At 41.8% G+C, this 25,081-nt stretch overlaps 1 protein-coding gene across 3 annotated transcripts in view; it reads right to left on the reverse strand.

Annotated features, from left to right (window-relative positions):
* The window catches only part of abca4b (ATP-binding cassette, sub-family A (ABC1), member 4b), a 173,075-nt gene extending 148,365 nt beyond the window's left edge, over window positions 1–24,710 (reverse strand). For 2 of the 3 annotated variants that reach the window (XM_072273476.1, XM_072273475.1), the window contains exons 1-5: window positions 24,606–24,710; window positions 19,995–20,088; window positions 19,324–19,465; window positions 14,151–14,290; window positions 10,623–10,750 (exon numbers count right to left, since the gene is read on the reverse strand). In XM_072273476.1, the coding sequence (XP_072129577.1) occupies window positions 10,623–10,750; window positions 14,151–14,290; window positions 19,324–19,465; window positions 19,995–20,088; window positions 24,606–24,671 (570 nt within the window). In that variant the 5' untranslated portion in view covers window positions 24,672–24,710. Of the gene's footprint in view, window positions 1–10,622; window positions 10,751–14,150; window positions 14,291–19,323; window positions 19,466–19,994; window positions 20,089–24,389; window positions 24,457–24,605 lie in introns of those variants that run through there. The other variant, XM_072273477.1, reaches the window with a different exon arrangement.
* Window positions 24,711–25,081: the final 371 nt, after the last annotated feature.

The raw sequence follows: 25,081 nt of genomic DNA on the forward strand, positions 1-25,081 counted from the left end.
ATACTGTGCTCCCCAGGCAGGCTGCAGACTTGGCTGCCCTATCGCTCTAGAATGTCCCACTCCAGCTGTACTCTTGTATGTCACCAGATTTAAATTTGTGCTTTCAGGAAAGGCATATTTTATACAAAAATATTTTTATAGCATACAAGTTAATTTGTTGAAGCAGTCAATATATTTACATTACGCACTGCCACAAGAAAGTAACATCCATCATCAAAAACCACCACCACCCAGACCATGTCCTCTTCTCACTACTACTGTCAGGCAGGAGGTCCAGAAGTCTTATGGTCAACACCACCAGGTTCAGGAACAGTTATTACCCCTCAACCATCAGGCTCCTGAACCAGAGTGGATAACTTCACTTACTCCAACACTGAACTGGTTCTACAACTTAAAGACTCACTTTCAAGGACTCTTTACAATTCCTATTCTCAGGAATACACCCAAAATGCTGGAAAACTCAGCAGGGCCAGGCAAGCATAAACAGTCAACATTTTGGGCCCAGACCTTTCATCAGGACCCTCCTAATCTCAGCCTTTTTTTTTGCACATTGATTGTTTGTCAGTCAAGGTCATAGAGAATCACAGCACAGAAAAAAGCCCTTCAGCCCATCTAGTCTATGTTGAACCATTATTCTGCCTAGTATAGTCAGTCTTTGTGTATAGTTTTTCATAAATTCTATTGTATTTCTTTTTTTGCTGCAAGAAAATGAATCTCAGAGTAGTGCATTGTAACATATATGTACTTTGATTAATTTACTCAGAACTTTTGGACTTAAAGTGCATTCTGCTCCGAAATGCTTATAAGTCTGAAGAAGCTTAATTAAAATCTTATCTCTTCTTGTAGTTATTTGTCTATAATCATGTATTTAAGTGTTAAACAGCTGACTGTGTGAACGTGGCTTTGCAGTAATTACTCAGATCTGGGAACAACTGCTGCAAAGAGGAAAGGGGGTGGATTGAACAACAGTCCCAGCATCGTCTCAATCTGTGCGATTGTTTTACTTTAGCGGGAAAGAGGAAGTTAATGAAGAGAAGTTCCTCTAACTGCAGGCTGACATTGGGAATACTCAGAAACGGGACAGAAATAGCATAGGCGCATTGTGAACAATGTGGACGGTGATCACAGACGTCAGGTGGTGAGAAAAGCAGATGCCTTGGACGTGAAATCTACCAAGTGACAGCTGGATTGGAGGAATGAGTGGAGACAATGTAACTAAATGTACAATATTAAAAGGGAACGAGGGAAATTTAGGGATTTGAATGGACAATTTTTTTGAAAGTGATAAAGCTGCAAAAAGTCATACAGATATACAGAATACGAAAGGAAGGAAGTTATGAAAACCGGTTAGAGGAAAACAAAACGTCTGGTTCACTGTAGAGATATTGTGCTCATTTCTGAAAACCGCACCAGGTGGGGTAAGGAAATGCAGTACAGGCTATGTGGGAGACAGGGAGAATAGAGGATATTCAGACATGATGGGCTGAATGGCTTCTGTTCATGCTGTAACATTGCAGGACGATGGGGAAAAGGCAGGAAATGGCACCACACCAGTTTCAATAGGATAACTGGTCTCTTTGCATGTTCCATTGGTCTACGATCCCATAATTCAAGATGTACTGTGATCCATCAAGATATGTTCTTAAAAGTACAATGCCTGCATCTTAAGTGGCATTTGACACAGCAACCTTGATAGGTGTGGATTATAATATTTGAATAAAAGTTCATTTGGGAGAAATTTTATCCCTGGTGGTACCGAGGGTAGAGGGTGTGTACATGTGTAAATTATTCGGGAATCAGTTTCACTGCCCCACTGCTTGAACTTTAGAGAATTGCAGCTGATTTAGCGTCCTGCAATCATGAAGTCATACAGCACAGAAACTTCAATTCATCTTATCCATCTCAGCAAGTCCTATCTGCCTGTTTTCAGTCCACATCCCAAACCTTACTGTCCATGGACTTGTCTAAATATGCTTTAGACATAGTACTCAGCACTTAAATGCAATTGCAAAGAAAGCAAACCAGTGCCTTGACTTCCTTAGGAGTCTGCGGGGATTTGGCATGACGTTAAAAACTTCGACAAACTCTATAGATGTATAATAGAGAGCATTGACTGGCTGCATCACAACCTGGTATGGAAACACCAATGCCTTTGAATGGAAAATCATACAAAAGGTAGTGGATTCTGCCCAGTACATCATGGGTAAAGCCCTCCCAACCATTGAGTACATCTTCGTGAAACATTGTCGTAGGAAAGCAGCATCCATCATCAGAGATCCCCACCACCCAGGCCATGCTCTTTTCTTGCTGCTGCCATCAGGTAGAAGGTACAAGAGCCTCTGGACTCACACCATCAGGTTCAAGATCAGTTACTACCCCTCAACCATCAGGCTCTTGAACAAAAGGGGATAACTACATTCACTTGCCCCATCATTGAAATGTTCCCACAACCAATAATCTCAATTTAAGGACTCTTTATTTGTTATTTCCTGGTCTTGTGTTTATTGCTTTTTATTTATATTTGCATTTCGACAGCTTGTTGCCTTCTGCACTCTGGTTGATCTATCATTGATCCTGTTATAGTTACTATTCCATAGATTTGCTAAGATTGCCCGCAGGAAAATAAATCTCAGGGTGGTATATGGTGACATACATGCACTCCGATAATAAATTTTACTTTGAACTTTAATTGTATAAATACCTCTACAACTTCCTCTGAGAACTCATTAAATATAGCCATCAGAATCAGAACCAGGTTTATTATCACTAAAATATGGTGTGAAATATGTTATTTTTGCAGCATCAGTACAATGGAATACTGTACATTGTACTCAGTAACATAAAATATATATAAATAAATTAATAGTGTGAAAAGAGTGAAATAGTGAGGTAGTGTTCATGGACTGTTCAAAAATATAGTAGAGGGGAAGAAGCTGTTCACCATTTGTGTAAAAAAGTTGCTCCTAAGATCCCACCAGGAGGAGAAGATGGTGGCGCGACGCAGTGCGCGCGGCCTCTCCAGTGAATGGTGTCTGTATTTGTCAAGTGGGCTGCCGTGCACAATCCTGATTTGATGGAGACAGATGTGAGAAGCACGGAGGAACATCTGGAGAAACTTCTGGAATGCCCTTCGCTGCCGCTGCTACTGTGCGATCGAGAATCTCTGGAGGGGAAGGCCCTGAGTCCTCGGCTTTGCCTGGTGCTTGGTGGCCGGAGCCAGGGTCGAAGCGCTCGGCAGAGATGGTGCTCGGTGCTGGGTGTCGGAGGGCTGGTCGGAGGCTCGAAGTTTTCAGATGGACTCAGAGTCGGCTGTGGTCAGGTGCTTCCAGGATGCTGCATTGTCAAGTTTGCGGTGCTGGAAGCTCATGGCAGGGAGAGTTTTCTTCCTTCTACTGTCTGCGTGAGATGATGGGACTTTCGAGACTCTGAGACTTTTTTTTACCGTGCCCATGGTCTGTTCTTTATCAAATTACGGTATTGCTTTGCACTGTTGTAACTATATGTTATAATTATGCGGTTTTTGTCAGTTTTTTTAGTCTTGGTCTGTCTTGTGTTTCTGTGATATCATTCTGGAGGAACATTGTATCATTCCTTAATGCATGTATTACTAAATGACAATAAAAGAGGACTGCGTGTCCTCATAATCTAATCTAACATACATCATTGGCCTCTCACCTTAAACTTATGCCTTCAAGTTTTAGACACCCTGCTCTGGGAAAAAGACTGTGACCATTCACCTTATTTATGCCTCTTGTAATTTTATACACGTCTATTGATTCACACTGCAGAGAAAAAAGTCACAGCTTCTCCTTATGACTCAAGCCCTCCAGTCAATGTGACATGCATCTGAATCCTTTAAACCTAATGGCTGGGTTACTCTCAGTGTTGTCTCACCAATGCATTAGATGGTGCCTCGACTCCCATACTCGGTGTCCTGAATGAAGGAAAACATGCCAAGTGCCCTTTTCACCACCTTGTCTACTTGTTTCTCTAGTCTGCCTGTGCGTTCTCTTTATTCTACAACACTCTCCAGGGCCATGTCATTTACTGTATAAGTCCTGCTCTGGTTTCGCTTAATAAAGTGCAACACATTACATTTGTCCAAATTAAGTTCCATCTGCTCTTCTTTAGGCCATTTCCCCAGATAATCTAGGGCCTGTTATAATCTTTCTTCACTCTCTACTGTCCGATACAGTGTCATCAGCAAACTTAGCCCCAGTGCGAGGAAATAGAAACAAAAGAATTATCTAGAACCCGTCTTGGCCTCATGATCACTTGATAGATAGATTGGCCTAAAGATAGATTAGCTTCATTTGTCAGGTACATGAAAGCATACCGTGAAACGCATCATTTTGTGACAAAACAAATCAGAGAGGGTTGTGCAGGGGGCAGCCCGCAAGTGTCGCCAGGCACCCAGCACCAACGTAGCATGCCCATAACTCACAACGAACTGAACGTCTTTGCAGTGTAGGAATGTCCAATGAAGAATCTTTGAATTGTGGCTCACCATTTCATCTGCACACAGCGAGATATCTCAGGCTGCAAGGAGATGAATGATTAGATAATTAGTGACACTAGTGGACGAGGCTATGCTGGCCAGAGCACGGAGAGACTCTTCCTGCTTTTCTTCATATAATCTTATAGTATCTTTAACATTCACCTGAGGCAGCATCTATGGAAGAGTAAGCAGTTGCTATTTCGGCCCTGCAGAAGGGTCTCGGCCTGAAACGTTGACTGTTTACCCTTTTCTATAGATACTCCCTGATCTGCCGAGTCCCTCCAGAATTCTGTGTGTGTTGCTTTGGAGGTCCAACGTTTGCAGATTTTCTCATGTCTGTGATTCACCTGAGAGGTCTGTGTGCTTGCTGGGACATCACGTTCTCACTGACAGCAGCTTTGTATCGCTCTGTAGGTTTCCCCGTTCTGATGGTAACAAAACTACTTTAGTGCCGTGTGGTTTATAAATACATTATACGTGACTTCAAAGCAAAGCAAAGTTTTACATATATGTGGCAGTTCTCAGCTCCCTTTCAGGATATACCAAAATACTTTTCATCTAACTTCAATACCTTTGAAGTGTTGTTACTGCTGTAATATGGGAAACTGTTATAGTTCATTCTCCCAACAACAAAACTGCCATCAACTACAACCGATAAAGACCAAATAAATCAGGTAATTTTTAGAAAATCTTTTACTTGAAATATTAGTACCTGCATAAGCCCATGCTTCCACCTCTATGGACGCTCAGCATCCGCGTCATTCCCACTCCTCATTTCTATCTCCCGCAGGAGAGCTGCAGGAGCCTGAAGAACCGCACTCAATGTTTTTTGGAACAGCTTCTTCCCATCTGCCATCAGATTTCCAAACAGCCCATCAACCCATGAACACTATCTCATTATCTCTCTTTTGGAGTAAATACTTATTTACTTTTTGCAACTTTAAGTTGATTTTTATGTCTTGCGTGCATTGCTGGTGCAAGAATGAGAATAATTCTAATTTTGTATTCAACAATAAATATTGATAAATAATTAATTCATTGGATATATTTAAGACAGAGGTTGATAGATTCTTGATTAGGCAGGACATGAAGGGATACAGGGAGAAGGCAGAAGACTGGAGCTGAGAGGGAAAATGGATCAGTCATGATGAAATAGCAGAGTTGACTTGATGGGCCAAATGGCCTAATTCTGCTCCCATAGCTTATGGTCTTATGGTCTTAAAACAACAGATTTCACAATATATATCAGTGACAATAAACCTGATTCTGATTCCTTGCTTAACGTATCATCTCACATCGTACACAGTGCCAGCCTAAGTATTAGAAGGGCTTGATTGCAGAATATTCTGATTTCAATTACACCATGGCAGATAGCGACTGTTACATTTATTTATTTTGGAGTGTCACAGTAACACAGCAGTTCAGAATCAAGTTTATTATCACTGGCATGTGACGTGAAATTTCTTAACTTAGCAGCAGCAGTTCAATGCAATACATAATCTAGCAGAGAGAAAAAAATAATAAATAAAATTTAAAAATAATAATAAATAAACAAGTAAATCAATTACATATATTGAATAGATTTTTTAAAATGTGCAAAAACAGAAATATTGTATATTAAAAAAAAAGATTCAATGTCCATTTAGGAATTGATGACAGAGGGGAAGAAGCTGTTCCTGAATCGCTGAGTGTGTGCTTCAGGCTTCTGTACCTCCTACCTGATGGTAACAGTGAGAAAAGTGCATGCCCTGGGTGCTGGAGGCCCTTAATAATGGATGCTGCCTTTCTGAGACACCGCTCCCTAAAGATATCCTGGGTACTTTGTAGGCTGGAACCCAAGATGGAGCTGACTAGATTTACCACCTTCTGCAGCTTCTTTTGGTCCTGTGCAGTAGCCCCTCCATACCAGACAGTGATGCAGCCTGTCAGAATGCTTTCCAAGGTACAACTATAGAAGTTTTTGAGTGTATTTGTTGACATGCCAAATCTCTTCAAACTCCCAATAAAGTATAGCTGCTGTCTTGCCTTCTTTATAACTACATCAATATGCTGGGACCAGATTAGGTCCTCAGAGATCTTGACACCCAGGAACTTGAAACTGCTCACTCTCTCCACTTCTGATCCTCTATGAGGATTGGTATGTGTTCCTTCGTCTTACTCTTCCTGAAGTTCACAATCAGCTCTTGTCTTACTGACGTTAAGTGCCAGGTTGTTGCTGCGGCACCACTCCACTAGTTGGCATATCTCACTCCTGTACACCCTCTAGTCTCCATCTGAGATTCTACCAAAAATGGTTGTATCATCAGCAAAATTATAGATGGTATTTGAGTTATGCCTAGCCACACAGTCATGTGTATATGGAGAGCAGAGCAGTGGGCTAAGCTCACACCCCTGAAGTGCGCCAGTGTTGATTGTCAATGAAGAGGATATGTTATCACCAATCTACACAGATTGTGATCCACCAGTTAGGAAGTTGAGGATCCACTTGCAGAGGGAGGTACAGAGGCCCAGGTTCTGCAACTTCTCAATCAGGATTGTGGGAATGATGGTATTAAGTGCTGAGCTACAGTCAATGAACAGCATCCTCACGTAGGCGTTTGTGTTGTTCAGGTGGTCTAAAGCCGTGTGGAGAGCCACTGAGATTGCGTCTGCCGTTGATCTACTGTGGCAATAGGCAACATTATTACAGTTCAGGGTTTCTGGAGAGCAGAGTTCAGTCCCTGCGTCCTCTATAAGAAGACTCTGTACGTCCTCCCCATGGGACGCATGGGTTTTCCCCAAGTGTTCCGGATTCCTCCCACAGTCCAAAAATATATCAGCTGAGTTAGTTGGTCATTATAAATTGTCCTGTGGATGGGTTAGGGTGAATCGGGGCTGGATCTGTGCTGTGTCTCATAAATATGTTAAATTAAATGTCAGCCATCAGCCCTTCCAGCTAACATCAATTTTTGGAACATTTATCTTATGATCTTAAGACAACAAGGCCCATACACTCTGTGCTTGTTTACATCAATGGTGCTGAGGTTGAGAGGGTTAAGAGCCTTAATTTCCATCACCAACAACTTGTCTTAGACCATAAAACCTTGAGATATAGGAGCAGAATTAGGCCATTTGGCCCATTGAGTCTGCTCTGTCTTCTCATCATAGCTAATCCATTTTCCTTCTCAACTCCAATCTCCTGCCTTCTCCCCATATCCCTTCATGCCCTGACTAATCAAGAATGTATCAACCCCTGTCTGATAGATACCCAATGACGTGGCCTCCACAGCCACCTGTGGGAACAAATTGCACAGCTTCACCGCTGTCTGGCTAGAGAAATTCCTCCCCATCTCCATTCTAAATGGGCGTGCCTCTATTCTGAGGCTGTGTTCTCTGGTTTTAGACTCTGACACCCGAGGAAACATCCTGTCCAAATCTACTCTATCGAGGCCTTTCAGCAATCGATAGGTTTCAATGAGATCCTCCCCTCATACTTCTGAATTCCAGTTTTAATTTAATCATTTGGTAAATAACCCACTTTATTCCTGAAATGTAAAATGAAAACAAAAAAAAATGTCCCTCTTGTGTTTTGCAGACTTCTGTGAATCTTCATCCTAGCAAGTACGTGTGAAATAAGAAGACATTGTACTATTTGTTCACGGGAATACTATTCAGGACACAGCTATTTGTCATAACCACAAGCACACAGCAATACACACTGGTCAAAGCACCATGCCACAAGAATGCTGATAGTTCTTTAGGAAGTCTCTGTTTGAAGCTTCTAATGAGAGTTAAGATGTTTAAGTCTGGGTAATTTTGAATCAAGGCATACTTGGATGTTTTGTCACTTTTTATTATTTGCATATGAAAAGAACTTTTAACACTGTGTTCCAATGTTATTATTATCCAGGCCCTGTCAGTCAATGTTGCTTCCCACACTAGTGCATTCCATCTGTTAAAGAATTTGAGGCCACACACCGAAACCAAAAGAAACATTCTGATGCAGATTGCAATTACTTCAACACTTAGACATTCAGCGGGTAAAGGGCTGCTCTGTGCTTTAATTTTTTTTGGTTAAGGGTGTGTACTGCACTTGCAGATAAATATGTTCTAATAAATTCTCTTCAATGTTGTTTTGAAACTTTTTATTCTCTATTACAAAGTGTTTTGTTTCCAGTTATATAAAGAAGTTAAGAGCGTGCTGGGAGTTCAGTGTTGTTTTTGTGTAGGTTTGTGTGAAGTATCTTAGGACTTGCTATATTAAAGGTGCCACATAAACGCACAACGGTTTTGCTGTAAGTGGTCCTTCAGCCCACAACATCTGAGCCAAGCTCAATGCCAAACAAATCATGAGTAGTGCACACAGAATGCTGGGGGAACGCAGCAAGCCAGGCGGTATCTATTGAGGGGAATAAACAAACGATCAACGTCTCGAGCCAAGACCCAATAACGAACTTCCAAAGTCGAAGAATATGTTCGATCCTTTATTAAGAAACCAGCACAATGAAGGATCTTGTAACAATAAAAACTAATGAAATTAAACTAGCGACATAATGAAATAAATAGTCTTAGCGTATTAAACATACTTAAGCCAAACATTCTTAAGTGTGGTCAAGAATATTCAAGCGTATTCAAGTAAGTTTAAGTGAATTTAAGTAGTGAACAGAAAAGGTATCACCCTGGCCCAGACTCTAGCTCTATCCAAACTAGACTGACCTAAAGTCAAAGTAACTTCAAACGTGAGAAAATCTGCTGATATTGTATGAATATGTAACTAAGTTCTTTGCTTCTGCCATGCCCCAATCCATGTGACTAACTATCCACAATAAACAATAAATGCACAACACAAAATGCAATATAGATAGAAAATAGATGCATGGCTCCTGCACATTTCATAGGCTTCCCCTACTCACAGTTTACCAATTTACGCAGCATTTGCAAATGAAGCAGGTGACCTTGGTGAGCTGATTGTCCCTAACCTCATTCTATTCCATTGATCCAGGAGATCCACAGCTCAGAGATGAGGTTTCTCTAATATTTCCCAGAATTGGGAGGCACTGCAGAAGAGGCGGTGGGTGGGGGGTGAGGTTGGAGGGATTTGGGGGAAGTAGGAGGCAGGGGATTGCATCATCCCTTCTCTGTTTGGTCACCTGAGTGATGAATTGGATTGATCAGCAAACTGTTCCCACCACACAAGGCAGGTTAGAAATTTATATCTGCTCATGATGGATCAACTGTCATTGCCAGCACTGCCTGATATTTAATGCCTCTGCAGGAAACTCTACCAAATGCCATCACATTATCCAAGTTGAATCTCACCCTCTGTTAAAGACTGAATATACCATCATACGCTGGATCAGCATTGTGTGCCTGGCCAAGAAAGAATCCACTGAAGAGCTTTAAAGCCAAGCTCTTTGCTGAGAAGGGGCTTTCGAAAAATATACACTCAGTGGCCTCTTTATTAGCTACCTCCTGTACCCAGAAAAGTGGCCACTGAGTCTATGGTCATGGTCTTCTATTGCTGCAGCTCATCCACTTCAAGGTTCAACAAGTGGTGCATTGAGACATGCTCTTCTGCACGCCAAAGTTGTAACATGGTTACTTGAGTTACCGACACCTTCCTGTCGGCTTGAACCAGCGTAGCCATTCTCCTCTGAACTCTTTTCATTAACAGGGTATTTTCACCCACAGAACTGCCATTCACTGGATTTTTTTTTTGTTTATCACACTATTCTCTGTAAATTCTAGAGACTGCTGTGTGTGAAAATCCCAGTAGTTTCTGAAATATTCAAAACACCCCATTTGGCAAAGTCATTTAGATCACATTTCTTCCCCATTCTGATGTTTGGTGTGAACAGCAACTGAAATTTATGACTCTGTCTGCATGCTTTTATGCAGTGGGTTGCTGCCACACAATTGGCTGATCAGATATTTGCATTAGTAGCAGGTGTGCCTGTGTACCTAATAAAGTGGCCACTGATTGCAGTTGATTCGTACCTGACAGGACAGCATGGAAAAGCCTGTAGTTGGGTTGAATAGATGGAAACATAGTCTTAATGAGCATGGGGTGGGGTGAGGGGGAAGGAAGGTGGCATTTCCTGCTTTCTCGTATTATTCTGCAGGCGCCAGTCCCAACAACACTTACCTGCTCAGGTCGCACTTGGGCATTGATCAACTGATGCACAACAGAGTCTGAAAGCTCAATTTCTTTGAGTAGAAATGAGGTCAGGGTTTCATCTTCCTTCAGAATGTCTTTGATACGAATACCTGTCCCTGAAAATGAAACAGCATATCATGAAAATTACTAAATAGAAGAATTAAAGTGTTCTTCACCCTTCAACATAGTTAGCTTCTAACTTTGTTACTCTAGTCAGAATGCAAGACTGGAGACGGTAGGAACTTGTACACACAAAATGCTGGAGAAAATTTCCACTGAGGTTGGGTGAGATTAGAACCAGATATCATAGGTTAAGTGTGAAAGGTGAAGTGTTTAAGGGGAACATGAGGAGGAAGTTCTTCACTCATAGGGTGGTGAGAGTGTGGAACGAGCTGCCAGCAGAGTGGTGGATATGGGTTTGGTTTCAACATTTAAGAGCAATTTGATAAGGCCCACGGATGGGCGGGGTAGAATGGGCTATGGTCCAGGTGCAGCTCAATGGGGCTAGCCAGATTAATAATTCGGCTCAGACTAGATGGGCCAAAGAGCCTGTTTCTGTGCTGTAGTATTCTATGACTCTCTGATTTAGCAGGTCAGGCCACATCTATGGAGGAAAATAAACCACTGATGTTTCAGGCGAGACTCTTACTGATCAGGTCACCTGAGCAATTTGGCATGTATTCACTTCACAAGTTGCTCTAACATATTTTGGATATTAATTTTATCAAAATATTAAACTTCTCCTGAAACTCCTCTGCTCTTAACAAGAAAACTTGCATTACCTCTGGTCCATTCATATAACTGACGACCCACATCTTTGACAAATACTCTTACTAACCTTCTTCACATCTTAGGTATAACTTGGTATATACACAGTGGTATGCAAAAGTTTGGGCACCCCAGTCAAAATTTCTGTTACTGTGAATAGCTAATCGAGTAAGAGATGAACTGATTTCCAAAAGGTATAAAGTTAAAGGTGACACATTTCTTCAATATTTTAAGCAAGAAAACTTTTTTTATTTCCATCTTTTACAGTTTCAAAATAACAAAAAAGGAAAAGGGCCCGAAGCAAATGTTTGGGTACCCTGCATGGCAGTACTTAGTAACATCCCCTTTGGCAAGTATCACAGCTTGTGAACACTTTTTGTAGCCAGCTAAGAATCTTTCACTTCTTGTTTGGGGGATTTTTGCCCATTCTTCCTTGCAAAAGGCTTCTAGTTTTGTGAGATTCTTGGGCTGTCTTGCATGCACCGCTCTTTTGAGGTCTATCCACAGATTCTCAATGATGTTTAGGTCAGGGGACTGTGAGGGCCATGGCAAAACCTTCAGCTTGCACCTCTTGAGGATTTTGAGGTGTGTTTAGGATCATTATCCTGTTGTAGAAGCCATCCTCTTTTCATCTTTGGCTTTTTTATAGACGGTGTGATGTTTGCTTCCAGAATTTGCTGGTATTTAATTGAATTAATTCTTCCCTCTACCAGTGAAATGTTCCCCGTGCCACTGGCTGCAACACAAGCCCAAAGCATGATTGATCCACCCCCGTGCTTAACAGTTGGAGAGGAGTTCTTTTCATGAAATTCTGCACCCTTTTTTCTCCAAACATACCTTTGCTCTTTGTGGCCAAAATGTTCTATTCAAAAGATTCAAAGGAACATCTAAACAAGCCTGATGCATTTTGGAAATAAGTCCTGTGGACTGATGAAGTTAAAATAGAACTTCTTGGCCACAAGTTGTATTTTGGTCCCAGACCATTCAGTGCCTTATAAACCAGTAGTAATATTTTAAAGTTAGTCCTCTCTGATGGACAGGAAACAGTGTAGTGATCTGAGAACTGAAGTGATATGTTCTACTTTCTTGGTATTAGTGAGGAATCTAGCAGCAGCGTTCTGAATGAGCTGCAGTCATCTGAGGGATTTTTTTACAGAAACCTGTGAAAACAACATTAAAGCAGTCAAGCCTACTAAAAATATACATATAGACAAGTTTTTCTAGATCTTGCTGAGAAATAAACCCTTTAACTCTTGCTATATTTTCAAGGTGGTAATAGATTGACTTTGTAATTGTCTTAATGAGGCAATTAAAATTTAGGTCAGAGTCCATCACTACACCAGGATTTCTGGCTTGGTTTGCGGACTGTAACTACAGGGATTCTAAGTGAACACTGACTTTTAATTGTGGCTAAACCGAGTCTAGGCAATGTATTCCAGTGGGTTTAAAACATGAAGATAATCATTAAACTTTCCTAGATCCCAGACAATTTTTTTTTGAGATGTCTGGTATCAGTATTAGAGGAACTTGTAGTGCAGAATACTGGTATTCCTTCTGGCATTTTGGCAACAGCAATTAAATTTCAGCAGTCTTTAAATGAGGTGATGTTTTTAGATATCCTGACAATTTGTCACTGTGTAAAATAGATGCCTGCTCTTTTTTGCTTTTACTGCAGTTCATGACACATTGCTTGACCCCCTTACCCATTAACTTGGGGTTTTAATGGTGCATTGTCTTATTCCACACCTCAAAGCAATGACCTCATCCTGTCATAATACACTTTACATTCATAACTCATCCTGACCTCAATGGCTTGAGCGCTGCCCTCGCCTCCTCTGCACCCTTCAGTGGAACAATTGTACACTGGTGGTTCTGGCACCACTCCCCCCATCCCCAGTACTTGGCCCTGGTATTATGCAGAGGCAGTCCTGTACAGACCAGTTTTGTCATTGCTGTGCAGGTCTGTTGCTACATGATGTCAGGTTATGGAACTAGTTCCAGCAGAGACCACTGTGAAATAATTCCCCGTCCATGCCAGTACTGCACCCCAGCACTCTGATAAACGTGAGGGAATGCATCTTGGGAGCACTGTTGTGGCTAGGACACATACCATAAATGGAACAGTCAGACCGAGGGAACTTGGCATGCAAGAGAAAAGATCTATGAAGGTGGTAGGTACACTAGATAACGTACTTAAGAAGGCACACGGGATAATGACCTTCATTAGTTGGGACATTGAATACAAGAGTTACAAGAAAGTACAAGAATAACACTTTATCTGATCTTTGATAGGCTTTGTTTACTGTCATTCGTTCGTTCGTTATGTGCCGTTTCGTATCACGTGGGAAATCATGGTCTTCCCATGACCATCCATCCCCTACTCCATGGCTTCACGTCACCCTGACTGGCGGGGGTAGGGGCTAAGCAGGTGCTACACCTTGCCCAAGGGTGACCTGCAGGAACACCTTACATGTATCTCCACCCTGTCACCTTGTTATGTGTCCTAAATTACATCTGTGGCTTCACTTCAGTCATTGGGCATATTTAAAGCAGAGATTCATTCGTCAGGGCATCAAAGGGTTACAGGGAGAATGCAGAAGAATGGGATAGAGGGGGATAATAAATCAGCCATGAGTGAATGGCAGAGCAGACTCGATGGGCCAGATGGCCTTTTCAGCTCCTATGCCTTATTGTTTTATAGTCTGAGTTCTTGAAATATTATTTATGTACAAATGCATAACTCCTTGCCTGCAACTCTCCTGGGATTGGTTCTGAGTATATCCATGAAGTCAGATAGAAAGCCAATGTCATCCCAGATTATGCGCAGTTTATGAATTTCAGGTTTATTAAACAGCAGCTCCTGAGCATCCACATATATACGTGCAAGTCTAGAAAGAAGACCAGAAAAATATGAACATGTTAGGTTTTCCACACAAGATCCTCACTGCACGAATATTTAACTGCTACCTTACAACAACATCCTTCAAGAGGAACACAACCTTGTCGTGGTTTGGAGGCTTGCGTGCCTCCGTTATCCAGAGAGCCATGTTGGCTGGAGTCAGGGCGTTACGCTTTAGCTCTTGATAGGGTCACCCATGTCAAACAGGTCAAAGGGTAGAGGCCAGACTAAAAGTGGTCCACCGGTCCTAACAACCCTGACTGGTCAAACAGCAATGAAGAATCATTCTATGTCTGTGATGGAGGACCTTCATTGCTGCCCTAAATGCCAGCAGTAAGTAACAAAGTTCAACTCCATCATGGGCACTAGCTCCCGTAATACCCAGGACATCTTCAACAAGCGATCTCAAAAAGGTGACATCCATCATTTAGGACCCCCATCACCCAGGGCATGTCCTCTTCTCATTGCTACCATCAGGAAGGAGGTACAGAAGCCTGAAGGCACACACTCAGCGATTCAGGAACAGTTTCTTCCCCTCTGCTATTCGATTTCTGAATTGACATTGAACCCATGAACACCACCTCACTACTTTTCTCTTAATTTTTATTTTTGCATTACTTATTTAATTTAATTTAATATATACATACCTGCTGTGATACTCAATTATTTTTCTCCATTATTATGTATTGCAATGTACTACTGCCGTAGCGAGAACAAATTTCACAACATATGCTGATGATATTAAACCTGATTCTGAAATAGCAGTGTTGAAGAGCAAATCTAGGTAACACCAGTCCTTAGCCTACTCAGAGTTGGCCAATCTCAGCCATACAAGCAGTTGGAGGGTCATGCTTACCACATTAATAAAAGTCAGTCAACTTTACCTGTTATGGTTGGGACATGTGGAGGTTTGGATATTTATTTCTCGTATCTCCTGACAACATAGACGTTCACCATTCAGTTCAGTGGGTCTACATCGCCTTTCAGAGCAATGCCATCAGTTCACTTCCCTCACTTGTTTCCCCTGTAACCCACACTCTCTCCCCTGATTCTACAACCATTCACCGACACCGAGGCAATTTACAGCAGCCAATCAACATGCTTCTTGGACTTGGGAGGAAACCAAGGCATCCAGGAGAAATCTATGTGGTTACAGGAAGAATGAGAAATCTCAGCTACAATGCACCAGAGCACAGAATCCAAGATAAGGTGCTGGAGGTATGAGGTCTGGTGGGCCTCAGCTACAGTATTCCAGAGTAATACAGTGTAGATACAGACCCTTTGGCCCAACTGATCCACACCAACCACTATATCCTCTCTGCTAGACCCAGTTGTCCACCTTTGGCCCATAACCCTCCAAGCTCTCTCCTCCAGGATATTGGACCCTTCCAGTTCAAGTGCAACTCAACCCTCATGTACAAGTGGCCTCAACCATAGGAGAGACCACAATCATCCAGGAACCCAAATCCTTGACCCTATGCCAGCTCTCCAGCAATACGTTTAACTGGCCTATCTTTCTATTCCCGAATTCACTAACACATGGTACCAGCAGTAATCTAGAGATCACTTCCCTCGAGCCCCTGCATTTTAATTTCTTAACTAGCTCCCTACGCTCATTCTGCAGGACCTCATCCCATGTCTACCTACAAGTATGTTAGTTGTGCCAACGTGTACAATGACCTCTGGCTGTTTGCCCTTCCCCCTTGAGAAGTACTCAGACATCCTTGGTCCTAGCACCCAGGAGGCAACACACCACCCTGGCTACTTTTCTGTGGCCACGTAATCTCCTGTCCATGTGCCTCTCTATTGAGTCTCATATCCCTATTGCCCTAGCGGACTGTACCCTTTCCCTTTGAGCCTCAAGGCCAGTGATTGAGCTGGAGGGCTGAGTACTGCTGCTAGCTTCTGATAGAACATCCTCCTCAACAGAATCCAGCAGTACCTGTTAGTGAGGGGGACAGCCACAGGGGAACATCTTACTTCCTGATGCTTACTATGACCATAACAAGGAGGAATTTGAAAGAACTGTTCTCCAGAAGGAATCAGAACTTTCATATGAGAAGGTGAAATGAACATTCCCGGACTGCTTTGATTATTTTTGTGGTTTGATACTTTATATTCTGTGTTTTCCCCTCACCTGCACCATTTGTTGTTTTTTGCACAGGGGGGGATGGTTTGATGTTTTTTTTCTTTGAACGGGTTCCATAAGACTATAAGACATTGAACCAGAATTAGGCTCTTTGGTTAATCGAATCTGCTCCACCATTCCATCTGGTCTAATTATTCCTCACAACCATACTCTCCTGCCTTCTCTCCGAAACCTTGGACTCTCTGATTAATCAAGAACCCATCAACCCCACCTTAAGGCCTGCACAACCATATGTGGCAATGTATTCTACAGATTCACCACCTTCTGGCTAAATAAATTTTTCCTCATCTGTTCTAAACAGACATCCCTCTTTTTTGAAGCTGTGCTCTCTGGTCCTAGACTCCCCACTATAGGAAACATCATCTCCACATCCACTCTGTCTAGACCTTTCAATATTCAATCCCCCCTCATTCTTTCAAACGCCAGTGGGTTCAGGCCCAGAGCCATCAAATGCTCAAACCCTTTCATTTCTGGGATCATACTTGTGAACCTCCTCTGGACTTTCCAATGCCAGCACAACTTTTCTTTGATAAGGGGACCAAAACTGCTCACAAAACTCCAAGTGTGGTCTGACCAATGCCTTATAAAGCCTCAGCATTATATCCTTGCATTTATATTCCAGTCCTCTCAAAATAAACGTTAACAATGCATTTGACTTCCTTACCACTGATTCAACCTGTAAGTTAACCTTTAGGGAATCCCTTTATCACTATTTTCTTGGAATAAAGAACCACTTCTATGCAATACTCAAACCAAAAGTCATGTATGAACTTGTAGATTTATAGTTTGCTGAGGACTAGATCTGTGGCATTTTGGAACAGTGATCCAGAACTATACAAGAAGTCCAGGTATGAAATATGGAAGGCTACTTTATGGGCAAGAAAACAATTCCGATTGTGATTAGAGATTGAATTAGATGCACGTCAGATCTGGCAGGGTTTGCAAACCATTACTTCTTACAAATGAAACCTAACATCATTAAAGGCTGCAATCACCTGGACAATAGTAATACCTATGTTGGGCTGCAGTTTATTGACTATAGTTCAGTGTTCAACACAGTTATACCCTCTGTCCCTCCCTCTGCAACTGGATCCTTGACTTCCTTACTGGGAAACCACAGTCCGTGCGAATCAGAATTAATATCTCTCCCTTTCTGACAATCAACACCGGAGCACCTCAAGGATGTGTGGTTCGACACTGCTTTACTCTTTCTACACCCACAATTGTGTGGCTAGACACATTTCAAACACCATCTATATATTTGCCAACAATACAACTACTGTTGGCAGAAATTCAGGTGTTAACGAGGATGCATTCGGAGTGAGGTAGATCAGCTGATTGAGCAATATCCTTGCACTCAACATCAGAAAGACCAAGGAATTGATTGTGGACTACAGGAAGGGGGAGTCAGGGGAACACACATCAGTCCTCACCGAGGGATGAGAAGTGGAAAGGGTGAGCAGTTTCAGGTTCCTGGGTGTCAACATCTCTGAGGATCTATCCTATGCCCAACATCTTGATGCAATTACAAAGGCACAGCAGTGGCTATATTTCATTAAGAGTCCGAGGAGGATTGGAATGTCACCAAAGACAAAGACACTCGCAAGTTTCTATCGTGGAAAGCATCCTAACTGGTTGCATCACCGTCCGCTATGGAGGGGTCACTCCATAGTTTTCTTTGTTTTGTGGCTGTCTGTGGAAAGACAAACCTTAGGGTTGTGTACTGCATACATACATTGATAATAAATATACTTTGAATCTTTGAAAGAATAAACAATGATTTACAGTGCCCCTCAAATGTACTTGTGGTAAGTTGTATAATGCATGATTCTTTGAGTGACCTTTGTGGCACGGGGGATATTTATTTATTTGTTTTTATTTAGTGATACATCATAGCAACAGGCCCTTTCAGACTGGAGCATCCATGCAGTCATGAGGAGAACATACAAATTCCTCACAGGCAGTCGCAGGAATCGAACCCAGGCTGCTTGCACCCTCATAGTTTTATGCTAACCGCTACACTACCATGCCACCCTATACTTAATGTCGATCAACACACAAGTTAGCAATAAATCTTTTGAAACTTCATCCTAAGATTAATGCATTTAAATGGATCAATCTGACAGTAGAGTAAAAAATATTTTGATATAGTCCCACAATCGCACTTGCTCAGGTATCAGGTTACCTGTAATAACCCCAAGGCTGGAGATTTCATGAGCAATGCACACTAAGTGCTGGAGGAACTCAGCAAGTCAGGCAGTACCTGTGGAGTGAATTAAACCTTCGATGTTTCGGGCCAAATCACTTCACCAAGACTGGCACTTGTGTGTGTTCCTCACAATTTCCAGCATCTGCAAAATCTCTTGTGTCTCTGGAGATTTGATTGCTGCTACTGTTAAAGTGACGACTGGACTTAGTCCAGTCGTTGGTGATGATAACAAACTTTGTGGAGCCATTGGGAAGAGGAAAGCTAATCAGAGTAAAGTAGTTGATGTACGTGCACTATCTCTTCACCCCTTCATTGTTTCCCGAACACACACATCCCTCTGTGCCAAATGATCACTGTGACATGAAAGGACAACTGCTACAAGTCACAACCAGAGGGTGACAGATCAAAGTAAGGACTGGGGAGAAAAGAGGAAAGGACATCTGAAACAAAATCTGTAGCTACAAAATGTTGACCCTTACATTTTATTTTTAATAATTTGTGAATGACTAAGTGTTTTTTCTCCAGTTATTTGAGTGGCACACACACTTATATTATTAAATACATCAAAACTGCCAAAAACTGTTCCTATCTAAGGTTTTTAAGAGATTTCAAGTGAATCATAGTAAGTGGTAAATATCATTATGAGTCCATAAATTTTACTTACATGGAATTTCTGTAGTTTGAAACCACACCAGGAGATTCTCCATCAGTAGGGTACTGGAAGCAGGGGTTGTTGAGATTACAGAAAATTCCCTGTAACCATGGTAACATTCCCGCAGAGGGCATTGCTTTATTGGGAAAATGGCCTAAACAGGGGGGAAAAGAAATTTCAAAAGAGTGTTGTCTCTAAGTTTATTTCAGTACTCTTTCTTTGAAACTTGTTTAAATTCTATTAAAAACAAAAGTGTTGTGCCCAAAGAAAGGAGCTCTGTTTTCCCCCTGCTTCTCGTGATTGCACAAATACTTCAGTCAAACTAAGTGGTTTGGAACCACGTCAACTATTCAGCTTCAGCTGAAACACCAGAGAGCTAATCCAGCCCTATTGTTGGTATTCTCTGTCCATGAAATATGCACCACTTGGGGAAAGAGATTGATGAATTAGGGCAGCTTATGGTGTGCAGTTATTGTTCTGATCAAAAACAGACAGGGACTCCAGCCAGCAATATTCAGTTTTCAACAGTTTCCTCACAGCAGCTTCTTCTGGTATGTTGTTGGGTTCAGTTTTCAATTTATGGGTCTGGAGTTTCGAAAGCAACGATTCTATCTTTTCAACACTGAGGTGATTCAGATATAATGGTAAAGCCAACAACGTACATCAGCTTCAATATTACTCACATTCATGTTGCTGGTAGAGAGGATTTGATTTCCGCAGCCAAACCAAAACAAGGAAAAGAGAGAGAGGCCAAACAAGTTCCACCAGGAAGCGAAGCTGGTCAGAGATTAGAAATCAGCTGTCAGTTAATAGCTGTATTAAAATCTGCCTGACTTTTGTTCCAAATAAAGTTTCAGTCATAAAATGTGTATTTCTATGTATTGCAAATGGTTCATCTGCATAAAATCATAAGGAGCATAGCTAGGGTGAATCTTTTCCCTCGGGTTGGTGAAGCAAAAACAACAGATTATAGGTTTAAGATGAGAGGGGAATGATTTAATACAAATTTGAGGAGCAACTATTTTTTTACACAGAGGGTATGTATGTGGAGTGAGCTGCCAAAGGAAATAATTGAGACGCGTACAATAACAATCCTGTTTGGGTAGCCTCCAACCTGATGATATGAACATCGACATCTCGAACTTCCAGTAATTGTTTTCCCCTTCTCCTTTACCATTCCCTGTTCTTGTTTCACTCTCTCACCTTATCTCCTTACCTGCCCATCATCTCCCTCTGGGCCTCCTCTTCCTTCCCGTTCTTCCATGGTCTTCTACCCTCCCCTATCTGATTCCCCCCTCTCCAGCCCTTTATCTCTTTCACAAATCAACTTCCCAGCTCTTTACTGCACCCCTCCCAGTATCCCCTATCACCTACCACCTTGTACATTTTCCTCCCTTCTCCCCACCTCTTTCTCCGAATTCTCATCCTTTTCTTCCAGTCTTGATGAAGAGTCTCGGCCCAAAACTTTGACTGCTTACCCTTTTCCATAGAACTTGCCTGGCCTGCTGAATTCCTCAGGCATTGTGTGTGTGTTACCTTTAGAAGACAGTTGTACAGTTAACTGGAGAGGAAAGGTTTGGAAGGAGTTGGGTCAAAGGCTGCAAGTGGGACAAGCTTGGATAACAGTTTTGTCAGCATTGGCCATTTAGGTTAAAGGCCTGTTCCCATTCTGTATGACTCTATAAATGTCATCATTTCATTAACCGCTGTTGTGCACTTTTATCAGTGTACAGGATGACTGCACAGTTCTGTGCAAAAGTTTTAGACACACATATATATAGCTAGGGTGCCTAAGACTTTTGCACAGTACTGTATTTGTCAAAGTGGAGCAGAGAGTTTCTAAATCTGACGGGAACAAAGGGTGTTGGGGATGGTAAGGGTGGAGCACCGCAGGAGGTCTGTGGGAGAGAAGGAGTGCCAGGGTGGGGGTGGGAGTGGATGTGGTGTAAGTGCAGACATACGCAGCCCTGAGACACCAGGCAAGGTCATTTGGTTCAAAACAATTGCTTTACTGAGCATTACAGAATGTCTCTCTGGTGCTTCCCTCTCTCTTCTCCTTTTCCCAACCACAATTCCCCTCTCCCTGCTCCATTCCCACTCTCAGTCCAGAGTAGAGACCCATATCAGAATCAGGTTTATCATCACTCATGTACATCATGAAATTTGTTTTTTTCTGTGGCAGCAGTACTGTGCGATACATAAAATTACTACAGTACCATGCAAAAGTCTCAAACAGCTTAGCTATATATATATGTGCCTTAGACTTCTGCATAGTACTGCATCACGTATAATGTCTGCTTGGAGAAACTCAAAACCTCCCCTCAGATGCTGCAATGGATTCACAACCCTAAAACCCCACTGTACAAGTTGAGCATGTGTATTTCAGAACCAATAAGCAGATTGTTCATGTTTACTGGGAGCTGGGATAGAAGGACAAATGATTCAACTATGATACCTAGAAGGAAAAAAAGTCAACAATGTTGTCTTTGAGTAATGACAAACTCTAGATAAAGGATTGGGAATAAACTATTCCTTGTCTTAATAGACCTAAAATAAACTTTTGCACTGGCTGCAGTATTGTTCTTGCCAAGCTCAGACAGTTTAAAAGTAGTAATAGATGGTTTATCAAATGAACCATTTATCTGTCTAAGTAGTTGACATGTATCCTTTTCCTTTATTCTCCTGTCCACCTTAGTTGCTATTATTAAACTGCTCCTCTGTCTTAATTTCTGGCAACAATGGTCCTCATTGAGGGATCAGAATTAAAAAGGGTGAGCAATTTCAATTTCCTGGGAGTCAACATCTCTGAGGATCTCACCGGGACCCACATATTGATGCAGTTACAAGTTACAAAGAAGGCATGACTGTGACTATATTTCACCAATTTACAGTTATTATTATGCATTGAAATTACTGCTGCCTCATAACAAGAAATTTCACAACATATGGCTGTGATATTAAATCTGATTCTGACTCTGAACACCACGTTAATGATATGCTGTGGTTCATGAATTAACCAATTTGTGCATGTCTCTTCATTAAGGCATTTCACTTCTATATTAGAGCTATCTTCAAGATTGATTGGATATGACACACCGTCGACAGCAAGACTGTGCACACAGTGCTAATGCAACAGAAATGACTCAACAAACAGCTAACTCCTCGAGTAAATGACAGCTCAAGGATTATACATATCAGTAACTTTGATCATCAGAAAGACTAAAAACTCGGCAACTCAGATGAAAATATGTCCGTTCTTTTTTCTTGAAAATCTGAGTAAGGTGCCCATTAAGATGACTTCTCAGTTGAGAGTCAAGTAATCGGGAAGGCAGCATATTTTCTTCCCTGTGAGACCTTGATAAATAAGGTTTTTTTAAAAATGTTAATCCGATCATTTCAAGGTTACCATTGCCAATGCAAGCATTTACAAAGGACTGTGAAAACAGCTGAGAGGATCACAGGGGTCTCCCAACCATCCTTCGGGGACAGTTATGAGCGCTGCGTATGCAGGGTCCTTAATATTATCAAGGATCCCAACCATCCATCCAGCATCGTCTTTGACTTTCTACCATCAGACAGGAGAGTCTGATGCATAAAGACAAGAACGGTCAGGGTGGGAAACAGTTTCTTCCCCCAGGCCATTAGGCTTCTGAACTCCCTGCCGCATTGCATTCAAAGTGCAGCTGGTTAATCTGTTCTGTACCCTTCAATATTTAATTTATGCACTTTAGTTTGTTATCTGTTTTAATCCATTTGTAGATTTCATCCTTACTTTCATAAGTTATTATGTGTTATGTATGCTACAGTGCAGTTTGGAGAAACATTATCTCATTTGATGGTATATATGTATATAGTTAAATGACAATAAGCTTGACTTGATTTGATATTTTTAGATGTATTTATTTCCCAGAATTTAAATTCCCGACTGTCATGGTGGGATTTGAATTAGTTATGCTGCATTTGTAGACCGCGTCTCCAGACAGAAGACTAGGAACTTAATCACCATGCAAAGACACCATTAACCATACATATAAACACCACCAAAACCTCATCTTAACTGATCTTATATTAGGTGACTAGTCTACAGGTCATCCTATGTCTAAATACCTAATTAAAATTCTTATTTTATTTTCTTTTGACTTTAATTTTTTCTTAGTCTTAGGTATATTCATTTTGGCTTGCAGAATCAGAGGAAACCTCGGACAGAGTCATTGAGCACTACAGCACAGAACAGGCCCTTTGGCCCATCTAGTCCATGCCAAGCTGTTATTCTAGTCCCATCAAACCTCACCTGGACCATACATCTCCATACCCCTCCCATCCGTCTATTTATCCAAACTTCTCTTAAACTTTGTAATAGATGCTGAATCCAGCACTTCCACTGGCAGCTCATTCCACACTTGCACCACCCTCTGATGGAAGAAGCTCCCCCTAGGATTCCGCTTAAATAATTCACCTTTCACTCTTAACCTATGATCTCTAGTTGCAATCTCACCCAACCTCAGTGGAAAAAGCCTGCTTGCATTTGCCCTATCCATGTCCCTCATAAATGGTGTGAACATTTACATTACATCTGCCATCTCCGGTCCAGTGTACAGAAGAAATGTCACTGTTAAACAAAACAACTTTTGTATCCTAGCAGTGGATAACCTGATAGTGGAGCAATGTCAAATTCTGTCATTGACAATGGACATCTACCATGGAATTGAATAGAAGCCATTTGCTGTAATTCCAGAACTGAACTACCATGTGGGCACCACGGCAACGTAGTGGTCAGGGTGACACTATTACAGCTCGGGGATTCAGAGTTCAGAGCTCAATTCCGGCATCCTCCGTAAGAAAGATTTTGGATTCTTCCCGTATGCACATGGGCTTCTTCTGGGAACTCTAGTTTTCTCTCACATGCCTAAGGCGCACTGGTTAGTAGGGTTAATCGCTCATTTGTAAGTTGTTCTATGATTAAGCTTGTGGGTTAAATCAGTGGGTTTCTGGGTGGTGTGCCTCCCTGACAAGAAGGACCTGTTCTGCGCTGTATCTGTAAATAATAATAACTGAACTGGTCACAAAAGCCAGCTTACCCATATTCCCATGGAAGGAAGTCCATGTCTACTGAGAGCACCAGGCACTGGAGTAAAAAGAGTAAACCTGAACTTGGTGAAAATCTGCTACCTCAGTCCCCGAACTTGTTTACATAACATTTGATCCCATATTAATAGTCTCCCTGTGCTATTTCCTTTCTACTGTTCATTGGTGTGGGAATGAATGCAGACTGTTGGCTTTGTTCAATCACTGACCTTTTGTCTCTTCCTGAGAGTCCAGTTCTTCCACAGCAGGAGAGTGATTTGATTGGAGGAGCTCATTCTTCTGCCCCTCTCTCACTACAGTAATTTAGCATATGCACTTCTAAAATATAAACAGCAATGCCTTGACATTAGACAATTGAATTTATTTTTAAAAACAGGAAGGAACAACAATTCAGGAGATGATGGTGCCTGACTCAGAGTTCTCCAGCTTCTTCAGAATAGATCAGTTTGTAAAACCAGTGATTAGCTAGGCCAGAATAACACACACAAAATGCTGAGGGATCTCTGTAGGCCAGGCAGCATCTTTGGAGGGGGTGAGACCCTTCATCAGACTGGAAAGGAAGGGTGATGAAGACCAAAATAAGAAGGTGTGGGGCAGCAGAGTACAAGCGAGGTGAAAGGTGAACCTAGCTGAGCAAGAAGGTAGATGGAGCGGTGGTGGGGGGGTGGGGGGTGATGAAGTCAGT

The sequence above is a fragment of the Mobula birostris genome, chromosome 12 (assembly GCF_030028105.1).
Source record: "Mobula birostris isolate sMobBir1 chromosome 12, sMobBir1.hap1, whole genome shotgun sequence".
In the NCBI taxonomy this organism is placed as follows: domain Eukaryota; kingdom Metazoa; phylum Chordata; class Chondrichthyes; order Myliobatiformes; family Myliobatidae; genus Mobula; species Mobula birostris.